This window comes from Arachis ipaensis, chromosome B05 (genome assembly GCF_000816755.2).
Source record: "Arachis ipaensis cultivar K30076 chromosome B05, Araip1.1, whole genome shotgun sequence".
NCBI lineage: Eukaryota > Viridiplantae > Streptophyta > Magnoliopsida > Fabales > Fabaceae > Arachis > Arachis ipaensis.
In genome coordinates this window covers 135,001,163-135,017,373 of record NC_029789.2, presented here as the reverse complement: position 1 = coordinate 135,017,373, position 16,211 = coordinate 135,001,163, and the positions used below count along the sequence as shown (strand labels likewise).

The 16,211-nt window shown below is 33.5% G+C and overlaps 1 protein-coding gene and 1 long non-coding RNA gene across 2 annotated transcripts in view; one reads left to right on the top strand and one right to left on the bottom strand.

Moving 5' to 3' along the window:
• Positions 1-16,211, top strand: part of LOC107644307 (midasin) — a gene marked incomplete in the record, with an annotated part of 43,213 nt that overhangs the window by 21,715 nt on the left and 5,287 nt on the right. Inside the window, 28 exon segments of the mRNA XM_016348146.2 lie at positions 20-105; positions 238-332; positions 1,788-1,929; positions 2,036-2,125; positions 3,093-3,216; positions 3,394-3,548; positions 3,702-3,815; positions 5,040-5,189; positions 5,854-6,033; positions 6,133-6,321; positions 6,428-6,529; positions 6,620-6,844; positions 7,014-7,136; positions 7,226-7,307; positions 7,388-7,518; positions 7,613-7,777; positions 8,378-8,453; positions 8,535-8,647; positions 11,716-11,780; positions 11,886-11,999; positions 12,256-12,324; positions 12,420-12,576; positions 13,572-13,732; positions 13,810-13,907; positions 14,161-14,387; positions 14,503-14,748; positions 15,378-15,599; positions 15,679-15,837. Coding sequence (XP_016203632.1) covers positions 20-105; positions 238-332; positions 1,788-1,929; positions 2,036-2,125; positions 3,093-3,216; positions 3,394-3,548; positions 3,702-3,815; positions 5,040-5,189; positions 5,854-6,033; positions 6,133-6,321; positions 6,428-6,529; positions 6,620-6,844; positions 7,014-7,136; positions 7,226-7,307; positions 7,388-7,518; positions 7,613-7,777; positions 8,378-8,453; positions 8,535-8,647; positions 11,716-11,780; positions 11,886-11,999; positions 12,256-12,324; positions 12,420-12,576; positions 13,572-13,732; positions 13,810-13,907; positions 14,161-14,387; positions 14,503-14,748; positions 15,378-15,599; positions 15,679-15,837 — 3,860 coding nt within the window.
• On the bottom strand, positions 15,086-15,371 carry LOC110262582. The gene is made up of 2 exons (XR_002347366.1): positions 15,245-15,371; positions 15,086-15,212 (listed from the first exon to the last, which is right to left on the bottom strand). It is a non-coding gene; the product is annotated as an uncharacterized LOC110262582 (long non-coding RNA).

The following is a 16,211-nucleotide window of genomic DNA, read 5'->3' as shown; positions in this document are numbered from 1 at the left end:
TATGGGGGGAATGTTGCAGGGATTAAGAAGATTGCAAGCTTTATTCTAGAGATGTGGTTTACGTGGCATGAATCATTGTGGATATGCTTTCCTGACTTCATTAAGGTATGTGCAAGCATACATTGTTTCTGTAAGTTGTCCTGCTTGATATGCAATTTTTTTTACCACTTGTTTCTGTAAGTTGTCCTGCTTGATATGCAATTTTTTTTACCACTCATGATATACGGTTTTATGCAGAATTTCTCAAAGGTTGAAGGTTTTGATGTAAGCAGTGTTGCTATACCCCCCATACTCTTGCAGCCCGTCAATGCATCAACTGTCTTCCATATCACGTGAGTACAGTTTATGCACCATAGAGTTTGAAAGATAGGAGGACAATTCTTGACCTTTTTATAATATATTTTTATATTTCAAATTTTGGCTTTGTTTTGTTGTCTCAAATCTTGAGCAGACCTATCTTTTTGGTTGCAGAAGAAAAGTTTGCATTCTTAGAATAATTAAAGTTTTGCACATTGTCGAAATTTCAGATAGGATTATTATGTAATGAGAATAAATGATGAAAATGAGAGAAAGGTGACTTAAAGGTGCATTGTTCATTGTTATATACTCCTCTCAGAAGCTCACAGGAGATCATTACTTTAAATTTGAGGAAAGAAGATATTCTAATGTAGTAAATCCTTGAGAAATTAATTTTATGGGGCTAAAATGAGAGGTTATATATTAGTTTTCAGGAAAAACTGTTAAGTCTTTAAGACACCAAAATCATATAGATTCAGACTGCCTTCCTTCCTAGAACACAAGTCAATCATCAAATGAAAACTTTTTTCCAAAGCACCCAAATAGTTGAAGCAATCATATTTTTTTTTTTTCAATAGAATTTTATATCATAAAGATAAGGATGAGAAATATCCCCTTTAGGTTATCAAAATTAGAAGATAAGAAGAATCTCCAGTACCGTGTTCCCAAAGGGAAAGATGCCTTGGTTTCCCGCCCAAAGGAACAATTTCACAATCAACTAGAGTTGCAAGAGTATACTATGGGCACTCCTCAGTTTGACATCCAATTAGAGCACTAAGAGTATATAGAGGTTGAAGTTGTTGATCATAGCTGTTTTGTCTTCAGACAAGTTGGTTTTCAGCCAAGGATAGAAAGAATTCCAGTATAAGGAAAATAAAGAGTAAAAAAGGCTCTTACAATAAGGGGGCGCATTAGAGATACAATAGTTCATGTGCCTATTCTGATAAGTTTTAATCTTTTGGGACAAATAGTTTCATGACAAGGATTAACAACAGTAGAGCCTTACACTGCTTGATGGAGTTAGCTATATAAATCAAATAATGCCATTGTGTGGCTATCTTTGATCATGTCTATACGTAGCCTATTTATGTTTATATCTCGTTTGATTAGTTCTATAGAGTCTCCTTGTGTCTCCCTCTACCCAAAACTCATTCAGCTAGCTGCCATCTTATCCACCCTCTTGACTTGATGCTTTTTTTAATCTTCTCAAAGCATGCCCATACCACCTAATGTGAGAGGTTTGGACTCATGAGTAATTCAAACAGTAATTCAACTCTGGATATCTCTACTGATGCTTAAACACTATATTATTTCATTTCCTGGATATCTAAGCTTTTAGGTTCAGACTCATGAGTTGTTCAATACCTAGCATGGATATTAAAAGTTTCTGAACTCCTTATAATGCCAAATAAGCACATAAAGCTGTTTATTTTTTCTACTGAATTCGTTTTTTTTTTTTTTTAAATATTTTCTTGGGGATCATGATTCAGGAAAAACACTCATGCTATCAAGGAACTTCCAGTGCAATGTCATAAGTTTAGAGTTACAATGTCTAATTTGTGGCGTTGCTCTTGTCATGGACCTGATCTACCCAGTTTTCTTTTATTAGCGGCCCGTGCTCTTTTTCAACAGGTTTTGCTTTCCTCAATTCTGCAGTGATTTATGCCTTATGTTATTATTTCTTAAATTCATAAATAGCTTGAAAAGTTCATGAATTTATGGGTTTGCTTAAACGTAGATTGTCTATGCGCACAAAAAATCTTTTGATGTGGATCAGTTCGAAGGACTCAAGTCTAGTTTCTGTTCTTTAGAGAATAATGCAGTCACGGTATGTTTATTTTATTTATTATGCTTTTTGTCAGTATTTTATCTTTTTATTTTTTAATAATGGCATTACAGTTGAACGAGTATGATAGCTGATGTTTTTTTTGAATGCGGTTGGAATTAATTCGCTGATGCTTTATTACCTTTATTATATAGTGCTCATTTGGATGTACTGATATATGTAGCAAATTGAAGTTGGAAAATCTAGGAACACCAATGTACAGATAAATTTATCTTCAAACTGATTCTGTCAATTGGCAGCATGGATTATACTTTTCAGAGTGAATATTTGGAGATATATTTGAATGCAACATTAGCTAGTATAATGATTGATATTAAGTTGAGCATTGTATAATTCAATTTCTTCTTTCACGTATATGATAGATTAGGACAACAGGTTATAGAATACTGGTTTTCTAAAATGAACGAATGCTGTCGGACTGGGATATGTAGTCTTTTCTATTTATTCATTTTTGGGTCATTTATAGCGTCTTTTTCCTTTATTATGAATATGTATGCACAAGTTCCCAGTATTTACCAGAAGATTGCGAAAATTGACTCTAAAATGCTGTTAGTTCTAGTAGGCTTATTATTTAATGTTCTAGCTCCTCAATATTTTGCTCTACTACTTATAAAACTAGCCTTTTAAATTGAGGTAAAAAGTTTCATTTGATGTTAACTGAAATAATCCTGTACTTTAGCTTTTGTAATTAGATGATGTATCTCTAGCAGATAGCAACTATGTTTTCATTACATCTGGGACTATGAATAAGGATGACCTTGTTGTAATGATGAAATAAATTTAGGACAGAATGAGGAACTCAACTTGAAATGTGTTATTGATGCATTTTCTGCTTCATGTTGCTCTTTATTTGTATAATGTTGTGTGGTGGTTCTGTATGGTTTTTTGAATTGTTGATGCTCGGAGTCCAAGCTTATGTTCTATACCTCATTCCCTTGAATGAATGTAGGAAGAAGGAATCAATTTGGTGAGCACTCTCATTGCTTCTTCAAGCCACCATAGATTGAAAAACTCAGTGCCCAAAATCATTGTTCCGCTGCTCAGTGAGCTGTATCTTCAGTCGAATTCTGATGGTAATTATTTGTGCTTATATATATATATATAGGAAGAAAATATAATTCTTAAGCATATAATTCGATATTATGTTGTATTTTGAATCTATTACTTTGACATAGTCTGGTATCTGTTAACTATCTTTTTTTTTTTCTTTGAATCTCATGTATATTTAACTTGAGCTATTTTTGTCTCAGATTTCAGTTATAGCATTGGTTGTGCATGGGTACATATTGGAGGATTACGCATTCATCTGCTGCTTAGCAGCTATAATGTTGATCCTGCCATTAAGTACTCTTGCAAGTATTCTCATATTGAAGAAATGGTATCATCACTTGAACTTGAAATTCAGGTACTAGAGTCAACGAATTTGATCAAGATTGTCTTCTTCACTTTGTAGCAGCTAATCGTTCTTGTTTGTTTGTTATTTTATGATTTGTACTCCTATGTACTTAATCTATTTGTCTTCTGGGTGAATTGGGTTATAATTATTGTTTTCTTTCAGGTGCGGAAAGAATGTGGGTATTTATCAGGACAGTTTTTCACAAGAGAAGCTGATAAAAGAAAGGCAGAAAGGCTAGAAAAGCTTCAAGCAGAACATATGAAGCTTCAAAGAAAGGTTTCTAAATTATTTCAATTTTGTTTCAACTTTCCAAATTTATTCCATCCAAAATTTTAAGCTTTGAATGATGTGAATATAATTACTGTCTTTCAGCATTGTGGTATCAAGATTTTTGTTTTGATTAAGAGATTGGTACATATCTAATTCTGATATCCATGCTTGGGTTATCAATAATAAACCAGGGTCAATTTTATTGGCATAAAATTTTCATCTCCTTTCAGGTCAAATGTCCCCATAATCCACATTATGGTATTTTTCCTCCCAATTATGTTGAAATCATAGAAGTCCTTTACTTCCTATGCATACTATTCTCGACATTGCTCTGCTAACTGATTCTCTCCTTCACCCATCACTTGTATTTGATAACCATTGGGTTGTAGTTCACCCATCTTTGTGTAGCCAATGCCATCAAACTTGTACGCTTATTTGCCCGATAGTCATCTAGCATTGCACTACAGGAGGATGTAGTGTTGTTTATGGTGGCAACTCAACGTCAGTCATGGTGGTGGCTATGGTGCTGATCTTCAAGTGGCAGTAATGCCGACCTTCTTGGTGCTTGTGGTAGTGTTTCTGGCACTTGATGGTGGTGCCAATGACACTGATTGACAGGGGTGGTGGTATTGGGGCTTGATTAATGGTAGTGGGATGGTGTTGTTCAAGGTGGAGTAGTTGAATCAGATTGATGGTGGCAGCATTACTAGCTATGTGCAGTGGTGACTTGTTCATGGTGGTTTTACTTTTATTTTGTTTCGACTTTTTACCGAACAAGTTGAAAGGGATTTTTTCTTTTTTGGCCATTAATAACTAGTTAGTTTCTCCCTTAACTTTTGCCCCTCAAAAATTTCAGGGTGTACCAATAGCCTTAATAATATAGTTGGGAATATACATGATATCAAGTTATTCTTTGAACATTTGTGTCTTTGAGCATCAATTTGGTTTTTCATTATTTGACATGAAATATAGTCTTGCACTTCAATTTTGTTCTTTAATTGATATCTTATATACACTGAAACGAAACAAATTTATTATAAAAATCTTCAAGGGGCTGATTTGGTCTACCAAGTTGAGAACTTATTTAAACAATTTCATTTGTTTCGTCCAAAACCTCCTGTGTCTAATGAGGTTCGATGATGAAATTATTTTGCATCTTTATTTCTGTTTGTATCTTTGTCGACATTTTCTGTGAAGCAACCAACATTGATCATTGTTGTTTTTACTTAGATTGTCTTCCGCCCTGAACCATGGAAATACAAGAAGTTAATGAATGAATGTCATGAGTTTCTAAAACAACTTGCTTTGTTGGAAGATTTGAAAAGCAGTATTAAAGTAAAGGAATTTCAACAGGTTGCTGATCGGGCTCGGAACTGGCAGGTATAACTACTTAGGCATGTGTTGTTGGTTGAACTAATTTGAATTACTACTATTTATTGTTATTCTATATGTAACTCAAATCACAGAAAATTTTTATTTGTGATTAGAACAACCAATGCATATTTTCTTCTTATCATCTGAAATTAAAAAATGCCGAGTAAGAACATTGGAAAATAATGGTTCTCAAGTCCTATTTATTTTGAGGTGAGAAAATTCTATCAAAATGGGACAATATGTTAGAACCCATTGCGATGTGATAAATAGGACAAGAATAACATGCTATAAAAGGTGGACAGATGAAATGGTTCTCAGTATGCTTGTGAACAATAAAATTTCCAAGAAATTGAAGGATTCATGAAAATTGTTTGTCATGGAATTTCCTCAATGACAGCTTGACAAGCAAGGTAGGTATTGGTAAGAACTAATAAGTGGAGACAGTTGGTCTCGGATGCACGTATTATTCAAATTTGATACGAGAAGCATGCATGAATTCGGAATAAAACAAAGAAATGATGACATGCTGTCGTGAGACAGATGTAGGAGGCCTAGACCAAGATGTATTGCCTGTAAAAGACATATGCTTCCTGTTTGTCCAATTCTTACATGTAACAACTTTCATTTCATTTATTTTAGTTTTACATTAGCTGCCAATTTTGAATTTCAGGAAACAGCAACACATTTCATTGATCGGTTGACGGATGAATACGTTTGTTTTAATGATATTATTCAACCAATACAAGTTGCTGTGTATGAGATAAAATTCGGATTGTCACTGATTCTGTCAAGTAGCTTGGAAAAAGAATATCTTGCTAGACTTGGGCTTGAAAACATCATCCTGGATATGGTATTTTGTTTTTGTTGTTTGTTTCTACCTTTTTTTAGCAATTTGTTTTGAGGGGTTTTGGTTTTTGACAACTGACATGGTGAGCTTTGAATATTGCAGGAAATGCTATACACAATTATGCGCTTCCCGCGTGCAACTTCACGCAAGTTTATCTCTCTTAGGAATGACATTAGACATGACATGCATCTATCATACACACTTGATTTTGGTAAAGGATTTTACTCGCTTGATATTGCTTTAATGGAAAGGCTTATGTGTCTCTCCAGTGGCATTGCTGCTAATATGAAGGTACATACCAATGGATTGAGTTATGTAAAATAACTTTCTCGATTGTTTAATCAATAGAATCAATTTGTTTTTGTTCATCCGTTTGTAACTGGATTAAGTAAAACAGGTATCTTCATTGCAATATCGAGCTTCTGTCTATCAGAACATTCTTGTTCAGCTTGCACATTCCATAGCACATGCAAAAGTAATGGATGTTAAAACTTATATGGTCAGTATCTTTACTGTAGTTTAAACTTCTGCTGAATCATTTGTATGGAATTCTACAAGTCCTTTCTTTAACAAATATTTTTTGCATCAGCTCTTGCACAAGATATTTGATGAGTTTGCAACCCTTTGGATGGGTATGAAAGTTCATGCTAAGTCCAAAAGTGATTATGAATCTCAGCAATACAAGTTTAAACCTCGAGCTTTCCAAATCGAGAGTGTTATTGAAGTTGACATGCCAACTCTTGCAAAATTAAGTGCAACTGAAACCTTTTCAGAATGGGAACAATTTTCTTCCGAGGAAAAACCCAATGATACAGTAATGCTTTCAACTTTCATATCCTTTATTATTTGTTTAGTTGGTTAGTTTCTTCTGAGGAAAAACCCTTTGACTCAAATGCAAGTGTTTTCCAACTCTAAATATCCTTTTCTAGTTGATTAGTTGATTCTATATGTATATTTGAAATGAAATTTATTCTTTCAATCAGACGGAACAGTCAATGGAATGTGAAATATTGGATGAAGAATGGAAGGAACTGGAAGAGTCTATTGTTAGCAATGTGGTTCTCATTCACAACCAGTTATTTGGATCTAGTGATCTTGTCCAGACTGTGAGTTTGTCTCTACTTTCTGTCTCCTTTGCTTGGATTGGCAAACTTGATTTATATGTTGTGTTTAACAACGTTCGCGTTTGGTTCAGTCGGGATCTTTCAAGGTTTCTAATGAAGATTGGTTGCATTCCTTTAGTGACTCGTATTCTTTGGGAATTGATTTAATGAAAGGTAGTAATCACTGTTTTTGTTAATGTTTGCAACTTTTGTTTCTGAGCCTAGCTCATGTATCTGTTTCCAACTGCTTTCAGGAATCCATTCTTCAATTTTGCCTGGATTAGATGTTAAACTGATGCCAGAGCACTTACTTTATCTCTGTTTAGACTATCAGAGGAAGTTTATTTCATCTCACAAATCTGACACCAGATACAATTTTTACAAGGTGTGGCTGTTACTTTAAGATGTGTTTCTTCCCCCTTGATGTTTCTGTAGTTGCATGATGACATGTATATCCTTTTTGTTCTTCTCGGTACTAGGATCCAAATGCTCCAGAGATGGCAAATATGTTGAAAGTACTTGCACCTCTCCGTCGGGAGATCCTATCCGTGCTAAATGAGTGGGAAAATCATAATGATCTCCAGAAAATTTCAGACGTAATTGACATGCTCTTGTCTCTTCCTTCAAATATCCCGTTAGCAAAGGTAGTAATCATGACTGGTTAGACTGCAACGTTCCTTACAGATTGTTTTTATGCAGAAAATGTAACAGTTGACTTGGAAAAATTCCTATGTATAATGTAATACGGTTATTATTTATTACTGCTCTCTAATAGTAATTGTTTGTAGGTACTTTTCTTGTGTTGAATATGATTTCAAGTTTTTCAAATCCAATCTAACTGTAACTTTAACCCAATTCAAGCCTTCTTGTGTATCTGCTATCCTTTTCTGTTCAAAAGTTTATTCTCTGGAAAGTTTTAATTCAATGTTCTCTTTTGAATTAGAATGTTGTTTTTAGCCTTGTTGAATGTGAGAGAAGGAGCGAGACATAAGAATTCCATTTGTTTTAGCTGAACAACAGAGACTAATTTATGTAGCCTGAAAAGGGAATCTATACATAATTGCAGGATATACACAATTAACTACCATATCCTAAGGGTTCCTATAATATGCTAACTCATTTATTCACAGATATTCTAACAAGACTCATGAAGCTTAGTTTAGTTGTATGCCATGGGTACACTTTCTTAATTTTTTTTATAATATATTGTGTTTTCTAAGCTATATCCTTTTTCCCTACTTCAGGCCTTCTCAGGATTGCAGTTTCTACTGCACAAGGCTCAACTTATGCAAGAACATGGTTCAAAGTTCCCCTTCCCAGGTATGAATCTTCTTTCAAGTTTTGTTTATCCATTGTGTACTCCCTAATATTACTAATTTTTCTGGTTTAACTTGCTTGTAGATAAATTGAATAATATTTATGATCTATTGTCATCATGGCAAAAGATAGAACTGGGCTCTTGGCCTGGTTTGCTTGATGAGGTGATGCATGGATATGAGCATAATGCTGGCAAAGTAAGTGGAAATTCACTTCTTTTATTTTTTTTTTTAACCTTCATCATAAATGGGCTAGATATGATCCCTGACATGCTGGCAAAGTATTTACCATTTCCTCTTTATTTTGATACGAATAAAGTATCGTTTTTGTCCCCAACGTTTGGTGTATGTCCTATTTGTGTCCCTAACGTTTAAATCATCCTATTTGTATCCTTAACGTTTATAAAAGTGATTAAATGTTATCCTACTATCAATTATACTAACAAATCAGATTATATTTTTCAATTATTCTCACTTTGATGTATTCATTCTCAATTAGGTCTTATTTGGATGTGTTCGATTTTAATATTATACCCATTATTTGTGTTTAGATTCAATTATGTCCCTAGAAAAGTGAATTATGTAAATGTTGTAGAAATTAGTTTCAACATCTGAGGAGCTATTTTTCGGAGTAGATCATCGATTCTATCCCAGACATTTATATTCTAACTTCAAGAAGAGATTTTTAAAACTCAAACTATAGCGCTCATGATGTGTAATTGACGGCAGGATAACATTGAATCACTTTTACAAACGTTAGGGATACAAATAGGACGATTTAAACGTTAGGGACACATAGGATTTACCCCAATCGTTGTGGACAAAAATGATACTTTACTCTTTTGATATTGTTTTCGTTTCACAATAGCTTTCAGGTTTGTTAACGTTAATTAATTGTACACTTACGTAAGAGAATTTTTTTTGGGCTAAATATACTCTCTCCTTGGTTATCTTGTATCATGAAACATCTCTTTGAAAATGTTGACATTTCAGATAAAGGTACATGAAGTGTGTGTTTGGATTGACGTTTATCAAACTAAAATTTGAATGAACTTGATTTTATAGAATTGATTTTGGATAAAAGTGAATTTGTAGCAACGTGATTTATGTTTGGCAACTCTAGAAAATTAATTTTGATAGAATGAATATTGTTTAGATAATGATAGTTAAAATCACATTTAAATAGATGATTACTAAAATAGACATGATATTACATTATAATATTATCCTTTCAAACATGTTTAATTTTTTTATACTTTTTTAGGTTTTTTAGTATATCTTTATATAGTATTTTTTTAGTACTCTTTTGTTATACACTATAATTTTTCACTGTTATTATCTATGGTTATTTTTGTTTAATTTGCTTACCTAATAAGATCATTAATTGATATTATGGTTAAAAGAATAACTTGTTTGGTTTATTCTATCATTTTTTAAGGTATATACATAAGAATTTTAGTTTTAGTTTTTTTTTTCAATACTCTTTTTTGCATCGTATTCTTTTAGTACTTTCAGTATTCTTGTTTTTAGTTCTATTTTGAATTGTAATTTTCTACTAATTATGTTTTAAGATCAATCATTCATATTTTAGTCACCAAAAAAAACTGAGTCACAAAAAAAAAAAATCATTCATATTTTAAAAGAATTACAATAATAAACAGTATACAAGAATTACGCTGTCAAATTTTACAAAACTGAAAAAAATAGAATCCATATTTTTTTTATAGTAGTACTCTTTTATTTGATACTATTTTGGATTATAATTTTTCACTACTTATAATTTTGTTATTTTTTTATGGTTAGTTTTTTATTTAAGGAAAAATAACTATTTGTACTCATGAACTTTACGAACGCAGACAAAAGTACTCATTAAAGAAGAAAACTAATGTTGTATCCATCAAAGATGGATTCTGTACGACAAAAGTACCCAAATTCTAAATTTATGTTGAATAATAAAATTCCAGAATTACTCCCATCATTATCTTCAACCCCTTCTCTCTTCTTTCCCAAATCTCAAACACCTCCATTGAGATTAGGGTTTTTAGGCAATGGAGGTGTTTGAGATTTGGGAAAGAAGAGAGAAGGGGTTAAAGATAAAGGATGGGGTAATTCTGGAATTTTATTAAAAAGTCAACATAAATTTAGGATTTGGGTACTTTTGTCGTACGGAATCCATCTTTGATGGATACAACGTTAGTTTTCTTCTTTAATGGGTATTTTTGTCAGCGTTCGTAAAGTTCATGGGTACAAATGGTTGTTTTTCCTTTATTTAATTTATCCTTCTTAGTGGGATTAATGATTCCTAAGATGAATTGTTATTTGTGCCTCTTTGAAGAAAAGAATAAAGGGTAGAATTGATAAAATAGGTAAACGTAACAAGTGAACGCAACGCATAAGCTACAACTTTTATAACTTATCATAAACGTGGGTTGAGAGTGAGAATATCTGCGTTCTGGAATTAAAAAAAAAAGCCAAATGAAATATTCAAGCGTTCAAGAAACTTGAACGTACTTTTCATAGTCAAAACGCTAATCCAAACACATCCTAATTGTTTTATTATCTAACATGTTTCTTCATGCAAGATCCTCTTTTGGTCTTTGTTGAATTATTGTTAGATAATGGTTAGTAGTTTAGATGGTGCATTAACGCAAGTAATATATTATCTCGCTCTCTCTCCCAGGTCTAGTCGCTCTAATATTTCTGCTGAGTAACCATGAATCTTAATATGGTAGCAGAGCGATGGTATCCTCATTGAGCTCTCTGAAATTCATCTGCTGTCACAGACTCTCTTCTAAAACCAATATTACTTTAGCTTCTTATTTTCTTCAAACCCAGAATTACATGAGCACAATTTAACAGAATTTGTATATTTGAATGAGTAAATATTCTGCTGATATACTGGCAGATATTCTGTCAATATCCTGGCATAATATCCAGTCCCTTATATTGCTGGTTGTAATTAAATTTTGTACTACGAAAGATGGTAACTTCTTAAATAGTTTGTAACTTCCATAAAGTAAGGAGAAAAACAAAATTGTGAGAGGCAACTAGTGAGACCTGCGCCAATTGATCTAGAGAAGGGTTTTGGCAACTTTTGGTTGTTTGGATAAGAATGATCTTTAAATTATATTGCAGTTACAGTTCTTTATAATGATGAGCCAGCAAAACCTTTTCTTTATCGTTGTTACTTTTGTTGTTCTTATGAATATCCTGATTTTTTCTTTTATGCTATATCTTATTTTCTTTCTCACTTGCTTTTGTTGCAGTTATGGTTTCCTCTGTATTCGATTCTTCAGACCAGTTCTCCATCTGCACAATCCATTGTCCAGAGGCATGTTCGAAACAAAAGCTCATTCTGTTGTTCCATTTAAAGTTTGACATCCTTTATTTTTTTGTTTTATCTTTGAACCTGTTCTATTGATTTACTGTATTGCAGCCTGGAAGACTTCATTCAAACATCCAGCATTGGTGAATTTGGGAAACGTCTCCAGCTTCTTTTTGCTTTCCTTAAACAAAACCATATAAGTGTGTGCCTAGACTATGATTCCAGGTATGATTTGTTTGTAGTTCTAGCTGTTGCTTTGTCTCCTAATGCCCAAGAATAAGGAAAACCATTATGGAGGACAATAGATATTATTGTGTCACTTTCTCTCCCTCAACAAAATTCAACGGTTTTTATGCCATTAGATATGTTGATGAATAGTTAGCATAAATGTGTAATATTTGTCAAGCAAGTTTTATTTGAAATTATAAGTTATAACCCATTTTCTAATATTCTCTTTGTTAATTGTTAATTATAACGACAGGTCTTTTCGGATTAAGCAGTTGGGATACTTATACAATATATTTGGTTTTTATGTGCAGTTCTTACCAATGTAAGTTCGTTAATCTTGCTCTGTATTCAATTTTTTGTCTTTTACTTTTTCAACCTTGGGAATCTATGAACATTGAATTATGACACTTATTGCAGTGTATTGAAGTACATTGATGCCAGTAAGAAAGAAATTGAGACTGAACTAAAAGAATTGGTGAAACTATGCCGATGGGATGATAGTAAGAGTTATGCATCAATTGAAAAGTTGAAGAAGAGCCGGCAAAAGCTGAAGAAGCTTATGCAGAAGTATACTGTATGTGATCCTTGAATCTCTAAATAACATTTTGATAATTAATGCATCAGTCTTTGTTATTTTTTATTCTTTTAATTTATTACCTTATCTTTCTCTGGTTCAGCATTATATGTGGACATAAGCAAATAATCAACTAACTTTACCTCTCCATTCCTTGAAATATTCTACTTTGTGAAAATTCTTGAAGAAAAAAAGTTAGGTGTTGCTTCTAATACATCATATGATTGCGTATTAAAACTTTTTAGTCTACCTGGTGAACCTTTTTGTTGAAACACTGAACTTGGATAATGCTTGGCCTCTCTCCCACTCCCACTAACAATAACCTGGGAAATAAAATACACAGGTAATAGTAGTAATGAACACTGTTTTTCTTGATTGGCAACACTTATGAATGGAGTCTAAATCGGAGGCATTTCTTCTCCATAATGAGGTGTAGAAGATGTGTAGTCTATTATAGCAGTTACTAACTACAATCAGCAGTTGGTTGTTAGCGACAACTGTCAATAATAGACCTGTAACTGCAGTAGTGAGTGACAGGACCAATCTGCCCCCATTTATTCTACTATATATTCTGCTGTATCAGTGTTTCTCAGTCATAATAACTATCTCATATTCACTCATATTTTCTAGTTCTCCAGATTTGCTCATCTCTTTTTGGTATTAGAGCTAATTTTTCTGTGCAACCAACATCTTTTCCTTTCACTTTTTTCCCCTGGTGTAATCAACTTCCCTTAAATTACGATTTTTTCTGTTATAAGAAACCATTATAAAGTATATAAAACAAGTTAGGGCCCTTGAAGGATACCAAACATTAGAATCATGTTAAATCCATAAATCCATATGAAGTTAGGCAATGAACACAAGTATCCATGTATTTTTCCTTCTCGGCTCATTCTTTTGTGCAAACTTCTCTCCTCATCCAGCTGTCTATTTTCCAGCGCTGCATTTTATTCTTCCTGCCTTATATATGTTGTCTTCTTTCCTTTCTCATGAAGGATGTTCTGCAAGAGCCAGTGTTGTTATTCCTCAACCAAGAAGCTGCACAAAGAGGAGCCAAAGCTCAATCTTTTCGTGGGCACAAGCTTATTTATGATGTTATAAATAAGGGCTTGCTCAGTGGTGCAGTTGATTTGACATTGTTCAGTGGTGAGAACAGGTTAGTTGACATCCAATATAAGTTGTACACTTTATATTTCTAATCTTTAAGTTGTTAACATGTCTTCTCTGATGTAGATCACTGTGGTTTGAGAAATGTGGTGAAAAATTGGATAAAGCTTTGCAGAATTTACAGCTTAAGAGAAATGTGCAATTTTTGTCAACAAAATATGAAGGTAGATTTCGCTCTTTTCATATCCTGTACTACAGTGTGCTAGATACATATTCCGGTAATCTAGTGTTCCGGTACTCATGCAACATAGAACCATACTAATTCAATGGAAATCTTTTTCCTTATTTCTTATTAAGAGATAATTAGAACTCAAACTTGTGATTCATTGACTTCATTCTTTTTTTAAAAAAAAATAAAAATAAAAATTTTGGTTTGTTTCTTGTCCACAATTTTTTATGACCTTGCAATTTGTGCAGATATTGGAAGCGTATTCAGAGCTTGTGGTGTCTCCCAGGATAAACTTCACTTGCAGGGATGGAAAGACATGTGGAATATGATTGAAAACATATATGACACAGCTGTTCACTGTGGTGATATTTGGAACAAAGAAAAAAAGAGTCGTGGAAAGAGAAGAGCTTTGTCCGATCTACTTAAGCTTTTAGAGAGCAGTGGGTTGTCACGACACAAGTCTGCATATGAGGAGGTGGGAAACTTAATATTTAGTTCCCATGAAAGTTAATATTATGTCTTTATTTTTTCTTTTTAGAAAAAATTCTAACTTCCCCCCTTTGATTCCCTTAATATTTTTATACATATAGGATCAGCATAAATCTTGGTGGTTTCTTGAAATTTTTGGGAGCGTGGATCATTTACTATTAACAAATAGTAAGCTACCTCTTATAACATCCGAAGATGGTGCTAAAATTGAAGATAAGAATGTCCCGGAAGAAAGCATGCTTATAGAATGGAAGACAGCTAGTGAACATTATTTCAAAAGTGTTATATCTGTGCTTTTTTTGCAGCAGATATGCCTTAATCCTCATAAAGATATAACTCTTGAACAGGTGGAATCTCTCTCTTCATATTGGCACTCCTATGGCTCACTAAATTTATGATAATTTATTTATTGGTGATTAGTTTTTCTTTTCTTTTTCACTTTTATTTTTAAAGATTTTCAACATATACTTTCTGGAAATGTTTTTCACATATATATGTCAAGTATACTTTATATTTCTAAAGTTTTTCAAAAATACCCCTAATATTTAATTTTATTTCTAACACTTGAAATAAGTTTCAAGTTTACCTTTTTGTTGAATTTTTTGATGGTCAAAGTCGAAGTTTCAATACACCATAGTCGTCATCCTCAACTTCTCTCTCATCTTCCTTATCTCCGGCCAGCAGCCAACCCCACCTCCATCAGCATCATCATCTCTTCATCATCATCATCTTCATCTTCGTCCACCCCACACTCACCCACACCCACACCCACTGTCAACACCACCTCCATTTCCTTACCCTCAACCTCAACCTAACCACTACCTCCACTTCCTCAACCTCAACCTCAACTGAACCATACTGTGTAATGACAACTGAACTATTTAATATTAGTGACCCACTCTGTCATCGCTGTCAAGCTTATGAATACTTTTACCATTGCCATTTTATATGTCTAAGGTGTGAATGATTTCTGCAGGTTGATAGGTCCAATTCTTTCCTCAATCAGCTCATTGGAATACAAAAGAATCAACTGGCTGCTGCCAGTGATTTTGGCAAGCAATTGAAATGTTTAAGAGAATGTGTTTATACTCTGGCAAATTTGTTTAAAGTTTCCTTGGATGCTGATAACAGTACTGTTGATATGTGTTCTATTATTCCAAATCAGTTTGCCACTTATAAATGCCTGTGGCAACAAAAAGTAAGTGTCCTCATTTCTTCTTTATTTTGATATTTCTTATTGACTGCAGTGCTTCTGATGTTCTTTTCTCTTCCTGCAGCAATTATTTGATAGTCTATGTGCTGTGTCACATGAGCAAATGCTTTTGTTGAGGACATTAGAACATAGCCATTTACGCACTTGTGAAAGAGCATGTTCTTCAGCCAGTCAGATGATTGCTTATATTGACGAATTTTTACCGTCGTTCTTCAAATCAAAGGTTCTGCTGATGATTTTGTTTCTAAATTGCATTGAATTTGTGCTAGTTTCTATTTCATTGCATTTATGTAAACGTGTTACAGACCTACCCTTATGTTAATAAACTGGATATATACACATACCAAGTTAGAGTGAGGAAGAATAGGGGGACAGCTGAGGATACACCAGGGAGATTGGGCATGGGGATTGGGTTAATCTAGTAGGTCCTGTTATTTTAACTAACTTGCTGACTCGGCTACTAGGATTTGTGTGAGAGGCCATGTGCGTGTGTGATGCTGTGTAAGTGCGTGGGAGGGTTATTATTTGAAGGGGGCTAAGGGTGTTAATGTGGTAGGGAATCATTTGCCTAGGCATTGGAGAGTAGGGGCTGCTTAG